This window comes from Sinohyriopsis cumingii, chromosome 16, assembly GCF_028554795.1.
Source record: "Sinohyriopsis cumingii isolate HCF-2022 chromosome 16, ASM2855479v2, whole genome shotgun sequence".
Classification (NCBI taxonomy): domain Eukaryota; kingdom Metazoa; phylum Mollusca; class Bivalvia; order Unionida; family Unionidae; genus Sinohyriopsis; species Sinohyriopsis cumingii.
In genome coordinates, this window is record NC_142976.1 from 18,735,237 (window position 1) to 18,762,690 (window position 27,454).

Here is a 27,454-nt window from a genome sequence, read left to right on the forward strand (position 1 = left end):
TATAAATTCGAATGTTTCAATAGATAGAGAAAGTCAAACTTGCCAAGTGGTCCGATAACAGCTCAGTATAACGCACCTGATTCGGTGCAATGCTAGTCATAAAGGACAATTTGTGAAGAAAAGAAGACTGAACATGCATTTCCTGGGTAAGTTTAATAATAATAATAATAATAATAATAATAATAATAATAATAATAATATTATTATTATTATTATTATTATTATTATTATTATTATTGACGAGGCGATGTTGATAGTAATGAGCAATGTGGTCCACAGAAGTAATAACATATTTTGGCCTGTGTAGGAAATAAATTCAAAGCACACGTTAACAAAGTGGCGCGCTAAGAGACATACTTTTGACATAGTACTTGTCAGGGAAGCCAATTAAATTTGCACTGAAAAATTATGCAAAATCCACTTTAAAAAATAACAACTATCAATTTGGTAATGGCTAAATTTGCATGATACGCATACTTATTTGGACTTATTCATGTATTAATCATGGGGATATGTTTAAATGACGAGTATATGTGTGTGATTTGGATTTTTAACTTAGCTTTTACAATTTTCAAGTCATATAAATACAATACTTGCAGTCTGGCAGATCATAGTGATGTCTAACACTGGGGCATCATGCCGCAGACTTGTAGCATCATGTCCTACCCAGTCGCATTATCCCGACACCAGACCGACCAGTCCTAACACAAACCTTTTAACGCTGAGCGTCAAGCGAGGCAGCTGCTAGTACCATTTTTGTAAGTATTTTGCATGATTCGGCCGGGGCTCGAACCCGCGACCTCCCGAATCCGAAGCGAACCAGTGAGGCCACCGGAGCTGTAAAATCATGAGTATAGTGTTTTCAAGTGATGGTTAAGACAGCGGAAGAACTAACCTTTTCATCGAGTCTGGCTATATGTATTTTTTAAGAGCTTTTGAAATATGAACAAATTTGAATCATGACCATTTTTTTTTCAAGAATAGAGGCTATCACCATGAACGACCGTGATTTTGGTCAAAATCAGTCGTGACTGATTTATTGAAAATAATCCTATATATTATTGAACTCGAATGAATATGGTCAGTATAATTAGATCAAGATAACGATACCTAAATGTCGGTTCCTGATTTTAAAGGCAGAAACAATTGATTAAATCATGAATGTCGACTCTAAGCAATTAAAAATATCGTCAGCCGACTTTTCCGTCCAAGAGAATCGTTACTGACGTTTTTGTGGATGTCTTTGCATGATCTATGTAGTTTGACGGCCGAATGTATGTATGTATGTATGTATGTATGTATGTATGTATGTATGTATGTATGTATGTAGATAAAGAAATAATGATATAAAATTACACAAATATCATTTTTACTGAGTCCAAGATGTGATAGTTGTATTGTGAATAATATAGCCATAGTTTGTGATGGACAATTTGTTATGGTTAACGAAATGTGCATTTAATCTGCTTAAATACATGTACAAACTTACTGTGAAATCATCATATTTCTCGATCCTAATATGTAAGATGGTATATCGGCTGTCCCATGTTAGATAATTTTCTTAGCACCGTATATAATCGCATATAAGTCGGGTGCAACTGGAAACAAGAGACTTTGATCTACCGTCGCTTAATGCGCTGGCAGATCAGGATCTATGTTGTTTGTTCTACTTAAGAAGTCCTAACAAGCTGCATATACCCAGATCTTGCAGTGCACTTTACAATATACGAACACGATAACTTTGCATAATCAATTTAGTCATGTCGACGAGCATCTGTCTGTAATTGCATATCTATATATGCGTGGATAACTGGAGATAAGTGTATGGCGGTGGTAAGTAGGTAGGTGAGTTGCCTATCGATGCTCACCAAGAAGTTCTTTTGTAGTATTTTAATATGTAAAATAAAGAATTACATCGAAAACCACAGAAAAGTAAAGAGTGATGGATTCTAAGTTCACATGATTGGTTTATTTAGAGGTTTGTCTATTGAAAGTGATGTAGTTTAGATTTCTAAAATAATTTAGCATGAATGGCTTTATTTATTGTAAATTATTTTCTCTACTAGCAATTATTACATTTTTAGACAGAAATGAGATGTGAGTGATTAGACCACTCGGCCACTCGGCCACTTGGAACTGCAAACTGTTTAATCTAAAGTGTAAAATCTAAGGAGTCAATTTTTCTTCTTCTCAATGCTAGCTGCCATAAACACTATTCATGTCCAGTTATTTGTACAGCTAACTATATTAAACATTATGCATATTCAGTTATTTGTTCATCTACCTGTCATAAACACTATTCATTTTCAGTTAGTTGTACAGCTTGCTGTCATAAACATTATTCATATTCACTTGTTTGTACAACTAGATGTCATCAACATTATCCATATTCAGTTATTTGTACAGCTAGCTGTCATAAATATTATTCATATTCACTTTTTTGTACAATTAAATGTCATAAATATTATCCATATTCAGTTATTTGTACAGCTTGATGTCATTAATACTGTTAATTATTCACTTATTTGTAAAGCTAACTGTATTAAACATTATTCATATTCACTTATTTGTACGGCTAGATGTCACAGCTTACAGTAACAACTCTCAAAAACACCATTAGTGTTTTGAGATGGTGTTGAAAAGTGAAGACTCTTGCAAAACTTCATTAAATAAATAAACATGATGAGTAACCAGAATGTTGCTGCATTTGGTGGAGATGCTAATGAGGAAGGCATGAAATCGATGTTCTATTTTCTTTATATGTTGATATGGGGGGGGGGTCGGGGGATTTATATGAGTCCCTAAGGTAGTAGCTTGCATCAACCTTGAAAACCACAACAGCTGGTAACCAACATTGAAAGTAATTTCACAGAACTTGAAGGTTTTAGGATCGGCACGGGTAAAAGAAATGCGACCTGTTCATTAACAACTCATTCTTATGCATTTTGTATGCGCTCTGTGAATTTGTTTTATTTGAATGTAATATTCTGAGTTGAGAAATAAACAAATCCATTATTGAAAACAAACATGTTTTTATCTTTCGAACTGTCTTCGTGTGCTACAAAAAAAAAGATTGGTTTTCTGTGTTGATAATTGCCTGAAATGTATGAATATCTAGGAAACATATGCATGAGAACTTTGCCGGAAGTTTTGATCATTCGTTACCAAAGACGGACATTGATAAAAAAAAAAAACTTCTGACTCGGATCTTATTCTGCTATGACGACTAGAATGAGAAAAGATTCGTTATCAGGGCTTCTAGCTATCATTCGAGTTGACAAACTGCTCTCCTTTACACCTGATATTAAATGATACTGGTAACGACCTGAACGTGACGAATGTTTGCAAACAGCTGGAAAAATAGTTCCTGATAACCAAGTCCTTTGATAAAGAGTGACATGCCGTCCCAATGAAGAAAATTGTGAAATGATTTATCAGGATAATTTTATGTGGCTGTTCTACTGCCTACTTTAACCTTCTGTCGTAAAAAGGAAGATCTAAGTAAATAAACTGGGATAATACTTAGACACGGACTTGTACTTTGGAACTTCCTGAACCGATGACTCCCTCCCTATTTATAAAGAAGAAGGTCACCTGTCAGTGTTTTAGAAGTTGAACTCAAACGAGGACCGACGTAAAACTGTGTCTATTTGCTCGTTCTTTGTTGTGATAGAGGAATATTTTTGTTTCTTATTTTCATTTCAAAATCAAATTTTAAATTTTACTTTAAATTACATCACTAAAAAGTTAAATCCATTTTTTATATCCTGTCATATGTTTCCAATAAATTTTGTGTTTGAAAATAGATTGACAGAATCATAAAATGTTAACAAAATAATCCATAAATCTGAATTCTTGCTTCTTTTTTAAATGGAAAAGAAAATGGACTAAATGAAGATTTTTTTTCTATAGAAACAATATCATTACATTCAATGTCTGTAGAGTTTAGAAAATAGTTTAATTCCTGTTATACATACAAAAGTAGATTATACTGGAAACAGTTCAGTCAACTTGTTTTTGTTGACAATTTTTATTGCAAATACATTACACTAGTTTACTTTTTTATAGAAATATACAGATGCTTGTTCAGTCATTGGAAATAAATTAATAAAATAAACAATCAGTGTGGTGTACGCTTGCATTTTAGTACCTATAACTATAATGATCATGGTGGTAATGATAATAGTTCTTGTCAGTGCCGGATTTAGGCATAAGCTAAACAAGCTACAGTTTAGACCCTCACTGACTGAACTCACAGTCTGATGGGGCCTCTCAAATTTATTTTATACCAAATAGGGCATCTACAGCTTCCCATAGCTTAGGGCCTCGCTATGTTTAAATCCGGCACTGATTCTTGTGATGGTGGTGATGGAAATATTTGTTAATGATTTTAATAACGATCATAACAATGATTTAAAATAACTGCTGAAAAACCTAGTTAATGATTTTAATAACGATCCATAACAATGATTTAAAATAACTGATGCGAAACCAAGTCTCAGAGAAAGACAACGATGACATTTTGGCTACTTTACCGGCAATGAACACGACTAGTGTGGGGGGATTTCGTACATGTAGTTTTACTATTACCACTATATAATATCTTCTTCGCTCCTCCCCTCGACTTCCTCTTCTTACCGTTACTACGGGTTTTAACGCCACCATTTCTACATATGCTTCTGTGTTTATTTTCAGTTATTGTAGTTCTAATTGGTGTAAATGCACCATCGCAACTTGCTGGTTTCCGTAAGTAAACGTCTTTTATCTAACATTGTTCTATTCAGTTTACGTGATTTTACATAACGATGTTTTTCATTATATTTGATGAAAATAAATTTGCAAGAATTAAACTTTTCATACATGAGTGTTGTTTTAGACTCAGAAAACACTTTTGTTAAAATGAATTAAAACATGCATTGGCTTTTAAACAAAAAACTCATATTGAAAATTTGAATCCATGCTTCAACAAGAAAAGCAGTAATCATATAGGAAACCTTTGGCCGAGACAAGAGGCATCCCATTTTAAGGCTTAAAAATGTTATCAGATGTGTCTATGTTCAGTGTTGTTTATTTCTCCTTCTGAGGTATACTCGCAACACTGTTTGAGCAGTGTCATGCCTGTTTAGTGCGATAATGCCTATTTAATGCGATAAGGCCTATTTAATAGGACATTGCCTATTTAATGCGATAATGCCTATTTAAAGCGATAAGGCCTATTTAATACGATAATGCCTTTTTAATGGGATAGTGCCTATTTAATCGAGAATGTATATTTAATGGGATACCTACAGTTATTTCTCACGAATGTTCATGAAATTTACTAGGCTAGCTAATAGAACTAAGTCATACAGATTTTCTTTTGATTTATTGACTTGCATCTTCTTTTGGGGAAACGAGAATATAAAAAAAATAACTTAAAAAATGAAATGTCCAGCGTTATAGAAATTTTTCCCGACCAATTGTACTAAGGGAGACGAAACGTACCTGGCGTATATAGCTTGTTTATTAACCAGTAGAATTTTAAGTTGATATTGTCACAATTAAGAACAGATTTCATCAGTTTCTTGTTCTGATGTACATAAACTTTATACGACGAAGCCGAAAATGTTTTGCTACAAGACAAGTCAGCGGACGTGAATATGTTTTTACTATTAAAAGGTAGAAATTAAAATTACACTGTTGTTATAATTGTTTTCCCCTGTCCTTCTTTTTTTAATCGTTTTTGAAGAGTGTCGATGTCAGTACAGCATAAGGAGATATTTTATTTGCTGAAACTTTAAAATTTATTACAATTAAAGGTAAATTTAATTTTCTTGCAGTTAATATAGCCGGAAATAATGTTTACAGTATATGGTGACCCGTTGGAAATTTTGACCAGTGTTAACGCATATACAAACACTTTATTTCTCAGCGAATACCCCATGATGTACCTGTATATTTGCACCTTGACTCATTATGCATTTCAGTTACACACATCACAACTATTCTTATCTATCAAACAACATCATTAATATTTTCGTTTACACAGAGAGTCACATTGTTTTCCTCTTCAAAGGAAATTACTTTAGATCCAGGGATATGTCCCGTTACCATGGTAAACTTCACGCCTTTCTTAGTCATTACATTTTTCTGAATCTGTATCAGACAAACAACTAAGTCGAAATGGTGCGAACAATCTGTACCTCACACAGTCATAAGCGATGGCAGGCAATTCACATTTATTAGTCAAGCTCTAGGATTACTAACACTCTAAATCATATTCAGCTTAAACTTTTGACAGCAAATTGACTAACGTTAAGCTCGCTATATGCTGATTATTGACTAACATCAAAACAGCTGACAGCTGATTGACTAACGGCAATGCCGCTGATAAATTGTAAAACTTCTAAGGTTGGGTTGGAGGCTGAACGTTTGTGTTGGCCAATCAAAAATAACTTTTGAAACGCTAGTTTTGATTGGCTGGATGTAAAAGAAATCAATTTTTAACTTGGACTCAAAGTTTAAAGGTCCCACGGCCAGGTGTTCAAATGTTTGGGGAGTGTTAGTAACTTAGATTGTTGCGTGTCGGACTCGTAATCCAAGAGTAGCGGATTCGGTGTCAGTACAGACAAGTCTGGGTCGGCTGACACACTGTGTCCCTGGGAAAGGTACTTAGCTCCCATTTTTGTCTCTGCGTGCTAAATTTCCTGTCAATGTATGTGTATTTTGATCGTTATTGATTCATTCTTTTAACCATTTCAAATTGGCTATATTTAGTAAAATTTATCACTCGCATTTCCTCTAGTGTTGGGCCCGCGATGTCTGCAATGTCAATCGGCTCCAAACATCCTGGAATGCGCCGACGATGCGGTGTGTAGCCCTCACGAGGTACGTGCTTGTGCCACCGTTTCGACCTTTAATTTATTGAGAATGTAGTGAAAATATCAACTCGTGTGCACCAGTAGCACTCCTAACAATCTGTATGATGTAAATAACCAAAAGTGTCAAGAAGAATAAATTGTTGACGATGATGATGACAAAGTCGACGACAGACAAAGATGGCAGTGATGATGATTATGACCGAACGCTATGTATTATGTATCAATGTTTCGCCGACAAAAAATTAAAGGATTCAAGAATAAATATAAATTGTGTGTGAGATAATGATTCAGTATATGAGATAACAATTCAGTGTATGAGATAACTGTTCAGCGCATGATATAATGAGATAATAATTCAGTGTACATATACTAATTAAGTGTATGAGATAATGATTCAGAGTATGAGATAATGATTCATTGCACGAGATAAGTATTTAGTGTAAGGATAACGATTCAGTGTACGAGATGATATAATTCAGTGTATGAGTTAATAATTCAGTGTATGAGATAATGATTCAGTTATAATGAATGAATATTGTTGTGAGCATTACAGTATCTTTGATTAGGAAATAAAGGTCACGAGACCAGTTATAAAAAGTCACAACTCAAAATTCGAAGAAATTAAGATTGTTTAGGATGAAGCAATCGAAACAATCGAATTGATGTTTTTTTTTAAGGACGGATTGCTTGAAATTAATTCTCCATACTACCTGTGCATATATAAAATAATCTACTCCAAAAATGTCAGACTTTAAATTAAATCAGTTAATAAACTAATAAATCAATCAGTCGAACTGCTGAAAGATGAATGAGCATATCATAAGCTAATCCGTGCATTTTGTGACTTGTTTCAGTGTAAGATCTGGTACATAATATTGAAAGTTGTTGAGAATTTTTAACTAACTACATAATGCCCCGAGGGCGCGTGTGTTAGTTCAAACGTTTTCACTTCGTAACGGTACTGAATGATAGAAATAATTATGAAATTGTTAGCATATTGTTGTTACTTGTATTTCTTTGGGGTTTTTTTCAAACTTATTTTGATTAATATGCTAATAAAATCGATATTTTCCATTACAGGTTTGTTACGTGCAAAAACGAACCGATGATACGGGAAGAGAATTTATAGATGCTGGATGCAGACCGAGACAGGTGAGAAAATAATAAAATAAATTAACGTGTGGATTCACGAGAAGAAAACAAAGTTTCTTTCGTTGAATGATTGCGTTCAAAGAATAGCATCCCTCACATATTTATAAAAAGTGAACTGTATACTGTATTACAGATTCATTCATTGCTACAATTACGTAACTGATATCCAACTCCCTTGGCTACACTACCCCGAGTCTCGCTATCTCGGGTTCATTATGATAGGTCTTTTTATTTGGAGTGGTACCCTGCTCTGTCTGTCTGAGGACTGGCGCTCCAGAGTGGGACAGATTTCTACTTCATTGGGATACCACCTTATTCATGGCTTCTTGTCGCCGTCTGGATCGCCGAATGAGTCGTCGATTGAGTCGCAGAGTCGTCGACTGGTCGTTGACAGAGTCGTCGACTGAATCGTCCTTTTGGGTAGCTGAATCGTCAACTGAATTGCCGGATGTGTCGTCCACCGAGTCGTTGGGTCGTAAACTGGATCGCCGACTGAGTCGCTGAGTCACCGACTGAGACGCTGGGTCTTTACTCGCTCTAGATGGAGAGAGAGAGAGAGAGAGAGAGAGAGAGAGAGAGAGAGAGAGAGAGAGAGAGGAACATGGCAAAATGACGAGAGAAGAGAGACCTTAAGTTAAAATGTGTATTTTCGCAAGATCATGGTTCTAAGATTTTCGCTTATTTTTACGAACGTTGTAGCGCAAATATATTCTGGTTGACGAAACACCTGATCCCTACTCTTTTTAGATTCGCCGGCCTGGTCTCTTTCCTGTTCGGCAAACTACGACCAAATGTGCTTGCTCTTGCGGGGTTGTTATTCTTTTTCACTTGCAAGTTGACGTCTTCACACAATACCGTTGCATATCAAACCACCACTATATATATATATATATATATATATATATATATATATATATATATATATATATATATATATATATATATATATATATATATAAGACGCTAGACAGTGCTATAAAGCTCGCTGACATTTAAAATCAAACATAAACTTGAACTAAACGAAAATTAGCTAATACGAAAAGAAAATTACTTTCCATGGTTTTTTCTCATTACACAACCTAACTATACTAAGTTGTGTATTCCGTGATATATTTACAAAAGCCGTATTAACAATTATAAATTGTAATCAGATAAAGATTTCGATTTAAGATATATCTGTAAAATATTGCATTTTAATGAGCTTTTCTCTGCTTTGAATTAAATGAATTTTGAATTTATATAATTTTTCAAACTACACCACCAATGACTTTAGCCACTGGCATGGTTGTACTTGACTATCAGTTGTAACATTAGTACCATAAATCAGAGGCAGGCACTCACAAGAACTTTGGAGCTAACAGAGACGTTCCGACAATCGAAGAAATTTGATGCTAAGACAGACGTTCAGGGATTAAAGTTCAGACAAACGTCTGAAACTGGTTTCACATTTCTACTAAATTCTCATCTCTCTCACGGGTAACTATGGTTACAGCCCCATTACTACTACTGAGCTCAATGAGCCTATTAAGTTGTAGTTATTGAATAAAACCCAATCACATGACTCCTTTAGTTTCACAGTTTCCAAACTACACATATTCAACGAGATCAAGCATGTACATGTTTGAAACTATACAAGTAATTTGTTTAAATTCATTGTCAAACATGAGTTCATGTCCCAGTTTCACAAACATATTATCGTAACATATATTCATACGTTTTGCTGACGTTGTCATTTACTATTTTATCCCTATGTTTTTTCTTATGCAAAGAGTTTACGGAAGTAATTATTATGTAAGCTTTCATTGTTAGTCAGACGCCGACCAGAACTGAAATTCATAAAATTTAACAAGTAAAAATCTTACCTTTATACATTATTATACATATTTTCACTTTAGCAAAATCTTTACAAATTTACAGGAATAATTTTATGAGGTTATGTAGGAAGAGTAAAATTTGATGCAGTTATATTCAATATCATCAGAGATATTCATTTCTATTTTTGACTAATTGTTAGGATTAGTCTCGATCATAATACTCTACGTCACGAACATGCGGAATACTTCAGGCTTTTTGACTATGGTTCTATGTTGTTAGTAGAATTTTTTAAAGAAATCAGAGCCACTCAGACAAGAAAACTACCTCAGAAAAAAGGTACATTGCTACATTAGTGTCTTAGGTTATCTACGTAATTTTTACAAAACTTTGGTCATAGCAAAAAGCTAAGACTTACTCAGATCGAACGTTTTCCAAGATATCTGCGTCTAATTTGACGCAAGTCTATGGGTGCAATTGTATTTATTTCAATCTTGCACTAAACGATACTCCTCAACCAGTGTGTTAATTGAAAAGCATGCATACTCGGTCAGGAATACACAAACTTCATACAAGATAACTGAAAATGTAAAAATAATGATTTCAAGAATGCTATGTGATAAAGCGCACAAGGCCGTTTTATAAAAGAGGTAATTATTCATGAGATTTTGAAAGTAGCAATATTTGAGTTTGTTCCTGAACAAGTTAGCATCCTTAATATTCATGTCCACCTCAGTATGCAAGGTGGCCTCATGTGTTGGTAATTCTTCGACTAAATCAGACTTTGCCCAATCAAACCGGGTGTTGACTATTCGCCTGTACAGGTGCACACCAGTGACCATCGGGGACAAAGTGTCTGTACGTTTTACAGGATAATGGAATATCATTGAATATTTTCGTGTTATGTTTGTATTCTATATCATTATTTCTTTTCGTGGATTTCCATATGTTTGGCAGAGGTGTTATATGTTCTGGCTTAAGCGAGTGTGTTTTTGATATACAGATATGCGATCTTCTGGGTTGCTTCAAAGCAAGCAATTCTTCGCTTCGAGCCAAGCGCTCCACTCTGTGGTCAGCTATCACGTGTCATCAGTGTTGTGATGGGGACTTCTGCAATCTGAATGGTTGCCAGGATAGTGAGTAGAGTTTTTATCCTTATCTAGCTTTTATGTCATGTTTGTTTCTTATTCTTCAATTTCAATTTTTACGAAACTGTTAGTCTTATAAACTCTTAGTCAAGCTGTTTCCCATGACCACAGAGAGAGAGAGAGAGAGAGAGAGAGAGAGAGAGAGGGGAAGAAGAAGTTCAAGTTCTCTTGAAAGAGGTGTCACTTTGGCTACATATGGGGAATGTGGCGATGCGAGGGTACTTCGGGATGCTGTAACGACACAAGCCTCTTTGAGTTTCTGACGAATGGAGTCTTTATTGAAATACTCAACATATAAAATTACATTCCAATATCAATCTTCATAAACTTAAATTAAGGATATAAGAGATACATATAAAACTACGATATTCCTTCACTTGCCAACATTATACATGGTATAGTTTCTGCCTTTTAGAATATAATACAGATAATTAAATATCAAATAAATTCACGATAGCTAAAGAACCTAAAATTCAATATTTCAAACTAATACCGTAATCATTTAATAAAATTATATTTTACTGAATTTAATCTAAAATGTCAACATATTAAACTCTATTATTTAAAGAGTATTTTATTTCTAAATAAACTATTACTGACTAAGAAGTTGGTAGCGAAAGTCGTTTTTTTTAGACTATGATCAATAATAGAATTACAAGTAAATATAAGTTCCTAGAACAATTTAACATTCCAATACATTATATTAAAGAATAGTAAAGAAATATTACAATAATCCAATGTTGCAACGTACTTATTTTAGATTAACATCTTAACGCTAACAATCCTTATATTATATTTTTAAAAAATTGTACATAGACGATAATCTTACCTGTAACGACACAAGCTAATTTGAGTTTCTGACGAATGGACTGGCGTGACCGCGGATCGACGCTTTTTATACCAGTTTCTTAGGACATGGCCAAATATGGACATACATCTAGTTCTTGTGTTACGCCAGAATCTCAAAGTGAGGCTCCGTCGTGTCTTACATACTATCGTGTGGGTCTATGGATGTCATTCAGTAGACAATTTTGCCAGATCAGCTCATTTACTCTTCTTGAAGGAATCTTTGGAATTTATCTAGTTCGTTCATCTCACAACTTACCGAGTGTAGTTTATTTTGCTGACTTATGATACAAGGGAAATGTATAGAGAATTTTGCCTTTTTCTTATAATATATAATCTTTATTAATAGTATATACTTGTAATACCGAAATAAATTGATTTAATCTCAATATATTTTAATAGAAAATTACTTTCAATATAATTTAATTTAAAAAATACTTTAATATAATTAAGAGAAAATTTAAATATTATTACTTGTACAACTAAATTATGTCGTAATACAATCATAAAATATACCGTTAATATTATATATACCTATTTCGTTTGATAAGTTATGAAATTCTCGTGTTACACACTAGTGCTTAAAACCGTAAGAGAAATTACCACTGTGACGCAGTTTAGGATTGTTAGCTCAAACGTTCGGTAGTGAACACTCTATTCCTGATGCTCGATAGTGAAAGAGCTATATTCCCGATGTATGAGAGTAAACATTCCCCATGTTCAGAAATGAACATTTTCTATTCTTGGTTTATTCTTAAGAGGTTTTCTTTCTTCTGCCAGTTCCACTGAATCGTTGAGAGACAGTTTTCCAATCTTAAGGTTGATTCTTTATGAGACTGAGTTTGAGACTCGTTCCTAATTACAGCCATCGCGTTATCAAGTATCCGTGCAGTTCCAATAAGTAACTGTGTAATTTGTGACTTTGGGGTTTAAAAATACATAAAAATAAAGACATTTTATAAAGGAAATACGCTTACTGTAGTACTAAAGTTTTTCAAAAGAAAGAAAGCGAAACGTAGACCAGACATTTCCAGAATTATGCCTTTTAATGGTACACCATTAAAAACTGTATGTTTATTGGTGGTTTCTTGAACTTATTTCATAAGCTTTTGAGTTTTTTAAAGACTAGAAAGCATGTATTGATATCACGTTTTTTCTTTTCTCGTCATAAATAACTCACTATTTGGTCTCTTCGCATTGGCAATACAATGAATTGATATATGTTATCAGACCTGCAGTTTACACTGTAGCTTTTGGTATATAAAAATAGGACAAAAAATAAACAAATTAGTTATGGCCTACTTGATAATATTTCTATGTGTTTATGTATGTGTATGTGTGTTTGTTTGTGTATGTATTTGTGTGTGATTTTCTTTTTCTCTTTATGAAAATTATGCTTTCTTATTTAAAAATGTAACACTTGTTTTGTGTCTATTGTAAATTACTTGCATCATATTATTCATGCAAGTTGTAAACCTTTTCCAAGCCATAATAGTATGCTTTCAACAAGGCAAGACACACTATGATTAATTTAAAGACACAAATAAGTGACATCGCATGGACAAGACAACACTGAGGATAAGAAAAACTTGAAAGTGCCTGGCCAAATGGTCTAAAAGACTCATCACCCCCCCCCCCCAGCTTAAAATAGCTAGTTGATAGAAGGTTTTCTGTCAATAATCAAACCTAAATATTGCACAGTCAATGACAGTCAATGTGACGTATTAAGCCATGTGAATGTGACGTATTAAGCCATCTGAATGTGACGTATTAAGCCATTCTCATGATCTTATGGGGAATAGAACAATGCATTATAGACAGTAGGACACTACATGTATTAAGTCAATTTCATCTCAGCATTTTAGAGGTAGCTACAGTAATGGAGAGAGAGAGAGAGAGAGAGAGAGTTTAAAAAATCTTACGTATATTTTATTTCAAAAGCAAACGTTGAGTTTGATGGTTATTACAACTGGTAGTGGACTACCGGTGAAGACAATTACGATATTTACTAATCCTAATCGAAACGGTTCTGTACAGTTTATAAAGCACATTATTCTCATTCATGGAGACTAACCTGAAGTTATGATGTGTAATAATGTAAAACATTAAAACGTGGTCTGAATTATAGTAAAATCATTAGGAATATGAACATCTAAAGATTGCTGTTTTCATTATTCTAATCGTTTATAAACACTGGCCATTTTATAATTGAATAACCCCTGTCCTATAAAGTGTTTCCATACATACAGAATTAGTTTGGTCGTGATGGTGGCCGATGTGTCAGTTCATATTCCTTCAATTCACTTGTTATTGGAGGATGGCCAGTAATTTCAAGGAAAGCAATGATAAAGTTGAAATCTTTTGAAAGCCATTAAGAGTTGCCCAAAAATGATTGCTTTGACCTTCATAGTTGTAATGTTTGCAACAAACGGGGAAGAGGAAACTAAATCCAGTTCGTGCCTTTTGATTCAACTGAATGGGACTTGGTACAAACTAAATAAGAAATTAGACACCTATTGGAGGGAGGTGGCTAGTGGTATTGTCTGCGACAGTCTTCCTGATCTTATCGACAGGTATTTACTTTCAGATTTTGTTTGCATACAGCCACTGTAATGTAAATTAATCTCTACCTGAGACGTGTAGAATTTACCTATATCAATGTGTATGTAACATACAGGCACGAGAATGATAGCTTGAAAACTCAATCAAATGCTACCTAGATCTGTAAACAGTGTGCAACCCATTGACCAAACCATAACATTTTAGAATGTTTTTCGTATATCGTTATCAAACAGTCCTTGAAATCATGGATTTTCCTAAGATTCTAACGCCCGGACATATGACTTAACCTTAAATGCTATTGAGTAAAATTTAGTAGCATCACAATATAGCTTTTAGGTTTTGGTGTGAGATAAACCAACGCCTTACTATAGCATATGACTTTACTACTTTTATCACGATCGCCACACTCGAGTGTATGACAATAGGGCAATAACAAATAATTCTAACACTAGTGTGAAAGAGTTTTCGTAGCATACTAAGAATAGTGTAAAACTATATAAGTGTTATTCATTATTGTGGTGAAACCATTTTTCATTTTTTGGAATATAATTGTTGCACACTTTGGTCGCGTAAATGTTGGTAACGGCGACACAGTCAGAACGCTGAAACGCTGTTATAGCAAGTGCAGACAATTCCGTCTTTGTGTTTGCGGTGTTATTATTGTCGCCGTTTACATTTCTTAAGTGATTTCTTTTACAAACACACTGGATAATATTCGTTCGCTTTAACGATTTTTGATGCGCATCAATGATTTTACATTTTAGTCGTGTAAACAATTTTGCGACGCAAAATCTGCTGTTTCTCGCTTTTCACCAGCTGTAAATTAATCACCTGTTTTGGATCGGTAACACCTCGTATTCTTGACATTGTACTGCCGCGAAACATTCTGAATAAACACGTATTCCTGAAAGCAGCCATTACGAAATTAATTTGCCAGCAACGCTTTGGTTATTTTCTCACGTCGTCACAATTGAGGGTCTCTCATAGTTCTTCTGTTAATAATGTGATTTCGAAGTACAAGTTCTCGACAGCCTGTTCTTTTCATGTGCAAGAAAAGCACACTCAGTTCTAACCAATTATTCCTTTCTACTGGTATAACTGTCATATGATCATACCTTATGCGACCACACCAACGTCTTCACGCATTTCCTCGATGTCGCACATAGCTGTATTTAAACCTTCTTCAACTTTTTTTGAACTCCGCCTGGAAAGCATCTGATATTCTCTAGGGTTGCTCTATTGGATTTCTTAATATTTTTGACACGTTTGGCTGTTTTAATAACAGAACCAGGTTCATCTTCTGTTCGCATCGTCACTGGAGTGGTTTCCGCGACTTTCTTTACCAGTTCCACTATTTTCTCAAAGTTTGCTATCGTTTCCCTTGTTGGTTTGATAAGCGGTGCAAACATTTGTTCGAAACTCTCAGTGCGGCCTTTCCATGTATCTTATCGCAACTGTAACATATATTTGGCACGTTTGCGTACATATATATACTCGCTAAGATTTTACAGTTGATCGCGCGCGGTTTTGCGAAGTGTGCCAGTAGTCTCTGCTATGGCATCTCTGGCGGATTTTGTCATTGTATATGTTTATTACAGTTGTTGCTTTGTTTAATGCTTGCGTGACACGTTCATGTCCAGACCAGTTCGATTTTCCCCCATACGTCAGTCCATCAGTTAAATCAATACTGAGGAAACTGTACGGCTCTTGAGTGATCTCAGCAAGCATATTTAAAAACGTGTCCCATTTGTGGTCGGTTGCACAACAGGTCCACTGAATGTTTGCAAGACCATGCGCGACCATGCGCGAGACCATGCGCGTCAATGCCACTAAATATCAATAATATGCTACAGTTTTCTCTGATCATTTTAGGCACGTGTGTGTATCGTTGTGTGACTTAGATCACGTCTGTGTTTTTGTGTCGACCTCGGGAAAAAAATTCTCGCTGGGTTATCTTGGTGTTCAAGCTTCAAATCGTTGTACATCGACAAGAATGAGGTTTTTGATGACTGAAGAGCTTCCATAAAATCCATTAGTACATCATAACATGACTGATCATCCGCTGAATTCGTAATTTTGTTCAAACGACCCATGTTAACAATTAAGAAAATCACATTCGTCAACAAGTGAGTTTTTCCGGATCCAGCCAGACCAATGATCGATGCACGGACTGAGTTTGGAAACATGTCTCCGTACTTGGGTAGTTTGAGCTTTGCCTGTGCATGAAAAGTCAATGACGTTAAAGGTGGACCTTTTTCTCTTTCTTGATACCATGTTAAATATCAATATCACCCCGATCCCATTATCTGTACCACCAATTAATTTTAAATATAATTATGCTGAGTAACAGGAACGTCGGTATATTCCAAACTGTATGCTCGATGTAAAATAATGGTAATACACAATGTATAAAACATTAATTTAAATAAAGTATGCATGACGCAAGTAAACCACAACCATACAATTTCACACTCTCTCACCATGCCCCCTTTCCCCCAACTCACACATAATGGCTGCAAATGAAAGTAAGGGATGGTGAAACTTTAAATAAATAACCGTTCTTCTTTCATTGGCATTGTTGTGACTAATGCAATGAAAAGATATGTGCCGAAACAGCTAAAAATAATCGATTTAATCATACTTCTTTATTGCGAACATATTTTTGTATTCAGTCATCTTGAATTTCTTCACTGTTATCAAACATTCAACGTTGCGTGCCTGGCCTCATGTGCTATCATCATCGGGGGCCAGGTTTCCAGGCTAAGGTATTATGTCACGTACACTTAGCGAACACTATTAGAATTAAGTAACGGAGAGAACCGGGTATCAGACGACAATGTTTAAATTCCTTTTATACTGTACAGTCTGCTTTATAGCTGATATGTCCCCTTCTTAATGGGATCTGTTTTGCATGTGTGCAAAGTATTGTTTGGTATTCTTGGGTTCTGTCAGGCTGATTGCGTGCACATGTGTGTGTGTGTGAATACAAATATACATCAAAAAGAGTCATGAATGTTAACAGGTGTGAGATTAATATGCATTGTGAAACCTGCTTGATCTCCGTGTAAAAGCCGCACGATCTCAGACTACAGATAAATATCTAATACAGACAATTAGATTGAGAGAAATACACGCTGTCTCTAAGTCAGATAGAAAAAAAGACAATTACGCTTTGATTTTAAAGTGACAGAAACTATTTACATATTAGAGTGAAATGATAGCGTCGCTCACTTATTCAGTTTCCTGACATACTTTATCAGCCGATGTTCTAAAGACGGTGAAAGCTCTGTGACACTCAAAAGTTCAAAAACCAATTTTACTGGGCAAGATTGTACAAAGAAAGCAAGAAAATAAATCTAATCTTGAATCTTAATTCATTAAACTGACGAAATAAAATTTAAGTCTGCCTTACGTTTGATCACTTGTTATTGTAACTATATTAGTTTTAATTCGAAACGTTCTTCAGCTTGAGTGTATAACTGAAGACAAATTGTTGGTGGTGGGTAGAAAAGATGTTCCTCAACTGGGTATGCACTTGAACACAAACTGTTGATGCTGGTAGCAATGATGTTCCTCAACCTGGGTACGCGCTTGAAGATAAATTGTTGATGACTGACTGGTAGCAAAGAAAGTGATTATGGCCGCATGAGGAGTATTCAAAGGAGACAAGTTTTAAATTCTTAGACGCTGATGCTAAATATGGTATGTTTTCTTAGTGAGTGTTTATACCGAGGATGAGGACTATTTAGGAAACAAAATATTAGTTGGAGCTAACACACAACTTCAGGATTTCCTGAATACACAGCTCCGTTATTTAGAAATTGATAAATGCATTAACTACATCACGTGATCTGCTTAAATAATGGAACTGAATTATGGAACTTTCGACATTAATATTCAGTTGAACTAACCACACATTACTTCTTTAGATAGTGTATATGTATTATCGACCATTTGTTACCCTGTGTTACGTATATTTGATTTAATTTATATTTAATTTAATTGTTTGTAAGTTTTAAAATCTTTTTATTTCAATTACATGTCAAAGTAATGTAATCTTGTTTGCTAAGAATTTGATGTTTTCCAGAAAATTCACTTTGACCTGAATCTTTTAATAAATACCTAATAATCAAGGTTTTTATCAATGTCATACTAGGAGTACATGATTTTTTATACGTAAACAACCTCTACATCGCAATTCTGGGTTTTCCGAAATTGCGCAGTAGTCAGGTTTTATACTGATGTCTATAGAGGCATTTCTGAATAAGGCTTTTTTCTTTAGACTGGAAAGTGTCTGTTGTGGCAGTTTGGAGTTATATGTTAATTTTTATTCAAATTATTTGGATTCTTAAAGATTAATTCTTTTTCTTGGAAATATTTGAGTGCTCATACAAAATTCTTGGACAAAGACATATATTTAAATTTTATTCGGAATTCAAACACCGCGATATTGTTTTCTGTAGTTCACAAAGGACTGTACACGTCAGTTCTATACTGAATACAGTATACGACATCGCCTTCCATTTTGAATTGTTCGTCGGGACCCGAACTTGAATTCATTAGAACATTTCATTACTATGACTTCTAAAATTTAATTCGTGGATTATTCTTGGATTATTTTTGCATTTGATTCTTAAAACTAAGTTCTTATTTTTTCCAGGGAAAGAAATTATTTATTAAATTTTTCAAAGCTTGTTGTTTTCACTCTTTCTTTTGTTGCTGTTTATTAGAGCCTAAACATTTTAACTTGAGAATTATTACTGAAATTTGGCTCAATGAGTAAAATCTTCTCCAATAAAGAACCAGTCAATAAATCTCTAAGCAAACTTGCTGCATCTGTCAGTCTAGCTACATACAAGATATTTGAAAGAGCTACATGTTTCAAAATGCACTTTGTAATACGTTCTTTATTATAGACACGTAGTATATGTAATACATTCAATTTTATTATGGGACCTTAGTATATGTAATACAGTATATTTTATCATGGACACGTAGTATATGTAATACATTCAATTTTATTATAGACACGTAGTATATGTAATACAGTATATTTTATTATGGACACGTAGTATTTGTAATACATCAATTTTATTATAGACACGTAGTATATGTAATACAGTATATTTTAATATGGACATGTATTATATGTTATTTTTCAGATTTGATCTCTGATGACAAGATTGTCCAATGTTTTGAGTGTGATGCTGCATCCCATCCCCGCCACTGCGACCATATCCGCTCCTGTGAAGATAACGAGGTGAAATTACTCACACAAGTTTAACACCGTTTTTTCATTTCACCATAACATTATCTCGGCTTCATTAAAAATGGTTAGCAGTAACCAAGGTGTGTGTGTGTGTGTGTGTGTGTGTGTGTGTGTGTGTGTTTCAGTACAGCACTAATAATTCTTAACCTACAAGAACGGCGTATTTGATAACGTTCACTCTTCAACTGGAATGTGATCATGGTTGTTTTATGAGAACATTTTCAGGATGGACATTATAAATAAAAAGAAATAATTTTAAAAGTGATTATGAGTTTAATTAAATGGCAGCTCATTATGAGTGAGCTCGATAGCACTAATTTAAATGTTAATTCTCTCATTATGGCGGCATAAGATACAAACATTTTTGCGGAATAAACATGTTTCTAAAGACATGTACAACTCATTATACAGATATTATTGCGGAATTTTAGTTTATATGCACATATGCGACTAACTATATACAAATATTATTACGGAATATTTTTCTATGCACATATGCAACTAACTATACAAATAGTATTGCAGAATTTCTATGGAAATATATGCCTCACTAGTAGAATCGAATGCAGTGTGATACACGAAACTATACGAAAATTATGTTTTAAAATTATTTAGTAGTGCTACTTTGGAATCTCTGACTTTTTTCTAAAACGAGTTTCAGAAATATTAAAAGGCGATACGAAGAATAAAACATCTCAGAGAGAATCATGACGAAACTATAATGCCATGATCTATTTGGAATAATTTCTGCTGCAATCAATCACCTTTTCAACATGGATCAGATTCCTTTGCAAAACTGACAGTGCATTAAATATTATGATATTTAAATCGGTAGCTAGTTTTCTATAAAAGTTCAGAACACCCTGTAGCGACAAGGTGATGTGTTGTAATTGAGGTCTCATGATAATTACGTCATATGTTAAATTCTGGGTGATACATTTTGGTTTACATCACGCCCGATGTCTAAAAGCAACCCACGTCTAAGCAAAACAATGTCAAACACTAGTGTGAGGCTTACATGAGGTCGATATTTACCCTATTTCCAAGGATCACATAACAGCAGTAGAGATGCTCCCAGGATGTTATCATTAGGGGATTTCCCTCCTTGTCCCAAAAATAAGGGGGGGGGGAATATAACAAAATTGGTGGGGAGGAGGAAACGGCCAAACTTTATTATTTACATAACACTTCAATATCCATATCGCTTTCTTCCTCATCGACTCTGTAAGACCCTTATTAAAATCAAAATCTTTAAAAGATGTTGCCTGTGGTTGTATATGCAGCATTAATCTGTTCACTGTTTCGCTTCTTAACCGGTTTAATATCTATGTATGAATATTGTTCTATACAGAGAACACCTTTTCAGAGCTCACAAAGATTTTTCACTTACATAAGCTCTGCCAAAGTCTAACTTTCTTGAATTAGCACTCTACTGACTACTGTTGCTAGATTCACTATTCCGTAATGCTGTATTAGGATTTTAAGTAAATTAATGCCATAGTCAACTTGTTCAAACAATTATATTTTAATCCAAAAAATATCTTTACTTTTTGATTTCATTTTTAGATTCTTATTTATTAGATTAATCGTAACCTTTATATTAGGGCTATAGAGTTTTGAAGTTAAGCTAAATTGTGTCTAAAAAAGAAATGAAGCGTGCACTCAACTTTTAAACTGTTTGTATTTTAATTAGGCGTGTGTGTCTGCCTTTCCTACATTTAATCTCAAAATACTACTGAAACGAGGGGTTGACCGTATGCCTCTGTTTTGGTCTATCCAGCATATACATCGGATTTGAATTTAACTCCATTTTTTGGTTCAAAATCACTCACTGTTATCTCCTGTAAAATTATTTCCAGCTCCTATGATTTGATATTCTTCTTGACTTCCTACTATGATCAGCCAGTATTTGACGAACTAAGTTGTCATCTATAGATGAACAACGCTTGGAATCGGCCATTTTGGGTCTTCTCGATAGCCTTTATTATAAACGTGCATTTATGAAATATTCAGCAAACAAAATATTCCCCCATTCATCATCATGCATCCCAATCATGCGGAATACTTCTAGCTTGCTGGTAATGGCTCTATATGATGAAAAATCTTAAGAATCGATCATAGTGTTTGACCAATTCATCGCGAACCAGACAATAAAACCAGCTGAAATAATCAAATAAAACCATGTACAATTCTATGTAACATTTGCCTCTAATTATGCTATAATTAATGTTTGTAAAAAAAAGATGTAGCTTAACAAAGATACCACGATAATAGCTTATTTGATTCTAAATCAAAGATAAGGTAGAATTGCCCGAAGTGATCCAAATACCTGTGACGTAGGATAATGAATTGAACATTGTTTAAACTTGACAGAGAAATATAAGGAAACCTGTATAATGAATAAAGAAAAACCTATCTTTTGAACTTTAACTTAGTGTTTTAAATAAATAAATAAATAACTTGCTGATGTTTTGCTAAATTATTAGTTTCACTTCTTTCTGTTTCATATTTACATATTTGAAGACTTAGAGTAGTAACAAAGTGTTTAACGTAAGCCCATTAATTGATAACCCTGAATCGAGTTCTGCCAAACCTGAATATATGCAGATATAAGTTGATGGCATAACATTAGTTTTATCCACATGCAAGGAAGAAATTTTTAATCATTGTTACTTTGATTTCTAGCAGAATTTGAATTTCCTCATAAGTTCAGTTTATCAATTATTTTAGCAATTCTCACTTTCATATGTAACCTCTGCTTTATGATGATGATGACGATGACGATGATGATGATGATGATTAAGCTTACTGCTACTATTACTACAACTTGCGACCGTTATCTTAGACATCAAATAAAAAAAATCTAGACAATAGATTCCAATGATGAGATCGCATGAAGCAATTAACACATCAAAACTGGTTGCATTTCAGGAATGTTACGCCACCATGATGTTGGAGGGAACAGTACCGAGATATAAAATGGGATGTATGAAGAGACCAGTAAGGAAAGAATTCTTGTATAGTACATAACTATCTCTAATCACAGGCATGCAAATTGTCCTAAAAATCAAACAGATGGACTCATGGACACACACACACACACACACACACACACACACGCACACACACATGAGTATAGTTTTCATTACGTTGTGAATTACGAGTCCAGATGGATATTTGCCTATAAAAATTTAAATTACAAATAGCCCACGTGTATATTTTTCTGTACAAATCCATTTACCTCTTTTTTATATATTTAGAATCAAATGAAAACATAAAACGTTATTTTGTACGTCATTAAAATGTAAAAATCAAAGCACACTGTTGTATCTTAAAGCCCCAAGGTCGCCGTTTTTCATAAATTTCACCATTTTTCCAATCTCACTAAAGTCAAGAAGGAAAGAAATAATTTGTTTAAAAAGTTATCTGGCATAAACCGTTCTTTCAAATAATCAAGAGGATAACTTTAATCAGTTTAGAATTAAGAGGTGCCACCCATTAAGTCAATTACCAAAGTCGCTTGTATTTTCGTTCTTTTTCGTGAGTACTCCAAAAGCAGTGATGTGATACATTCGACAAACTTCGTTAGTGACTAATATAATCAGGTCCGGCCCAAGGATGTGCGGGGCCCAAGGCAACATGCGGGACCTAAGGTAGCAAGCGATGGGCGCGGGGCCCCAAGCAAAAAGACTGCATGGCAGAGCTGATTTCCTGAAAGCGCAGGGCCCAAGGCGGTTACCTCGTCCACCTCATCCTAGAGCCGGGCCGGAATATAATGACAAAAACATTCGCATGTGGCGGGAAAATTTATTTGAACGGAATGAAAAGAGGCGTATATATAAGTCGCAATAATTCCACCCATGGATATGGATCATGGATATGGATGAGTTAAAAAAATAAAAAGCAATGAAAATTCACAAATGCAGCTATAATCATCATCACATTCTTCTTCTTCTTCTCCCTCTCTCGCTACATATATACATATATATATATATATATATATATATATATATATATATATATATATATATATATATATATATATATATATATATATATATATAGATAGATAGATAGATAGATAGATAGAAAATATCTGCTCACACCTGTTTTTATATAGATGTGTGACCTGCTGAAGACTATTATTGGAAACCGAGGAAGAAGAAATCCAATGTTACGATCTGAATGCTGTGACTCACACCTCTGCAACAGAGATACGCCCCCTATCAAGGGTAAGTGAATCAAACTGTATCCTCCGGGATATTAGAGAGACACGCCCCCAGTTATCATATTCGATCATCTGAGATCAGTCAACCGTGGAAGCATGAACTCTATTGGCCTTTTTGCTCGATAATCGTTATATTTGTCAATGATGCATATTTCATGATGACAAGACATAAAAAATTAATTTTATTTTAAATTTTATGCAACATTGAATAAAAGATCCCTTTACATTTTGAGATTTAATTTTTTAAACAGTTTAATACTCTGGCATATCTTTTCCAATATATGATAAACATTGAATGACCTTGACCCCCAACAAATATTTAATACCATTCAAATCCTTATGAAAATGCCGGATATCTTATTGTTAATTTCGTTGAATATCGAATAGTGTCCTTCGCATGCACGCTACTGTCCTCAAATTTAATGTTTTCTTTCAGTCTCTTGTATACAAAAATTACTTGATTTGTGGAGGGTAGAATAGGTTAGTACTGATCATAAGATTTTCTCAGTTACCGAACAAAAATTTCAGAGCTTGTTGAAATGAGCTCTGTGTATGAACCATATTGATAACTCCAGCTTTATTTCCTTGTTTTTCATGAAAATAAAATAAAATCTGCATCAATGTTCTCTTTGCAAATGATCCATCTTTCTAATATTTAAAATTTTATTTTCAGATGCACGTGTTTTATAACTGTTCTTTAAATTCTACGTCTGTTTACCGAATGTACTATTCTTCATCAATTTGAAAAAAGTCCTTCCTAAAAAAGTTGTTAACTGTTCGTCTTAAAGTTGTATTCCCTCCAGTATAAGATTTAAACTAATTGTATTCTTCAAACGAAACAAATATGTGTATTTTTCAGTTTTGTTTCAAACCGTTGATGAAGCTTTAAGTTCATGTAGCTAAGAATGTATTTCTTTTATGTTCTTGTTCAGTATTTATGGAATTTTGGTACTTTTGCTTTTCTTTCATATTCCGTTCAGGGAACAGGTTTTGAATTTCAGACAAATCGTTTATTTAGTTACGAGGTCCTTGTTCTCACAATAATAACGCAATTCCTTTGAAACTTATGTAGGAGCCATTTCTAAAACATCAGGGCATAAAACTATTCAAAATGTGTCAAAAAAACTACTTTCAAGCTTAAAATAATGGCATTGTGACCTCAATCATTGTTTAGGCTTGGCAATATGTAGTGTATCTTCTTGATCACAGATTTCTTGGAGTTCGATTCGTGAAGACTAATAATCACTTTTCTTTTGCCTTTTTGTCTTTGCTTTTGACATCATGGTCTCTCTGATATCACAGTTTGTGTCGACACAGAATATACAATAATTAGAAAGATTGCTTTCCCTTTCGTTGTAAAGTATCATGTAGCACCTTAAAAAGCAACATGTACACACTCTAGACGTTGAATATTCGTGAGTTCCTTGTTATTAATAAGCTTATTTTGTATGTGATTGCTATACAGGCAATACCTTATTCAATGTTGTTTCCACAGGTAACATAAATACGTTTCTTCTATTCAGATCCTCCAGCTCCAACCATATCCTACCACTGTCCAACGAAATCGATTATTCCACATGCTGAACCCGGTAACTCCTCCCAATGATCAGCTTCCTTTGCAGCTACAACCATCCATGGCTCATCCGTTTCCGATCACAATACCTGTCTGATTTTCAACTTCCGCTACCTCAACCAATCCAACCTAGTCAACATCTGGTTCCAAAGACACCACAACTACATTTACTTTCAAAGACACGTCTTCAAGCCATGTGAACCTCTCTCTACCAGTGATTCCTTAATTGTCCCACGTCATAGTTTTGTGCCATTTCTAGTTGGATGACATTACCTCAAATAATGTTTGAGAAGAAAATAGATGCAAAAGTCTTCGAATCCCGTGTATTATACTAATATAACATATTACTGATGTGATAATATAAAAAGAAGTGATACTTATTTCAATCATTATATATAATCAGATTGCTTCCAATTAAATAATTTGATTGGTAAGTTTTATCAGAATCGATTATCTTGAGAACTAAACGTAAAATGGTAACGTTGTGTAAACCTATGAAAGATCATGTTATAGGTCTGCAGCAATCAAATATCGATATTAGGTCTGCAGCAATCAATTATCGATATTAAAATAGTTACAATGCCTAGTGAGATAGTGGACACACACCATTGTCTATATATTATTATAATTTATCCAAAGGAGTATTGATCCGGACAAAACCGGTAGTCGGAATAATTGAAGTTTTACTGTATTTTGACATTGTCTTTAATGCATGCAAATCTTAATGATGAATAATTTTACAAAACAGAGAACTAAAAAGATCATATATTTGTTGTAACTTTTTATTCGGATTTTAATTTTATAATTTGTTTGATGAATTATTTTTTTCAATCGTTGCAAATAAAAATCAGTTTCAAATAATATGTGTTAAAGTCTGTGGATATGTGATTAAAATTATTGTTCGTTTTCGACACGTTAAATCGATTAACCAAGAAACTATTATAAAACAGAATGATAGTCAAATATTAATGGATGGTAACTATTTGCCTCCATGTATTAGATTCGCATTGTATCATTCAGACAGTATCTGTCTGATAGCATTAACATCAATCGCATTGTATCATTCAGACAGTATCTGTCTGATAGCATTAACATCAATCGCATTGTATCATTCAGACAGTATCTGTCTGATAGCATTAACATCAATCGCATCTTTTAAACACACGAGGAACAACTGGTGACTATTTTCTTAATTTACTATCTTACAATATGCGTCATGTTTGCTGAGTCCTTAACTAAACACACATCTTTCAGAATGATATTCTTTTGTGAGCGGTTTTGTGTATTTAATCGAGGTTTTTATGTAAAATATATTTTAAAACCAGTCACAGTGTAGAAATGTCAAATCCTCGTCGATTTTACAACGAAACATTGTAGTTTCCGTGGAACGGTTTTCAAACTTATGATACGATCCATGTCAAATGTAGGATATGGTCCATGTCAAACTTGTGATACGGTCCATCTCAGACTTATGATACGGTCATTTTTTACGAAAGAATGTCAACGGTATATTAAGCCCAAGATTGTAGTCAGTTTATTTGAGTAAAGTTATTTTCATTATGATCAACTTATTGATGGGACAGTTCTCAGAGAGAGAGAGAGAGAGAGAGAGATCATTATGGCCTCTATTTTGCAATTGCTAGTGTTGAATGAGTTAACAATAATTAAAAAATACTTAAGAATTAAATGTTCCAAACTAATAGCCAAATTCTTTGCCAAAAATTATTCTACTGAAAGTTTGATCTGAAATAGCAAAATTTTATTTCCTGAAACTTAAAAGGTATTTTGTTTCTAAATTAATTATTAGTAAGCATGAAGTTCGTAGCGGAATCATTTTTACAATAGTCAATCCTATAATTGCAAATTGATACAAATTATACATCAAACCTTAAATAAATCCATTCCACACTCTACATAAAAATTAATATTACATAATAATAAAAGATCAAAAGCGCTTTGACAGTGACTGAAATACCTACTAAATATGTTTCTCATCGACAGTCA

The 27,454-nt window shown here is 34.0% G+C and overlaps 1 protein-coding gene across 1 annotated transcript; it reads left to right on the forward strand.

The window, feature by feature from the left end:
• On the forward strand, window positions 1–26,304 carry LOC149780017 (uncharacterized). The gene is made up of 9 exons (XM_089936303.1): window positions 1–146; window positions 4,696–4,746; window positions 6,785–6,867; window positions 7,941–8,012; window positions 10,828–10,960; window positions 19,543–19,640; window positions 22,581–22,649; window positions 23,770–23,881; window positions 25,401–26,304. The coding sequence occupies exons 1-9, from the start codon at window positions 134–136 to the stop codon at window positions 25,481–25,483; spliced, it is 714 nt and encodes a 237-aa protein (XP_089792429.1). The 5' UTR covers window positions 1–133; the 3' UTR covers window positions 25,484–26,304.
• The last annotated feature ends 1,150 nt before the right edge of the window (window positions 26,305–27,454 follow it).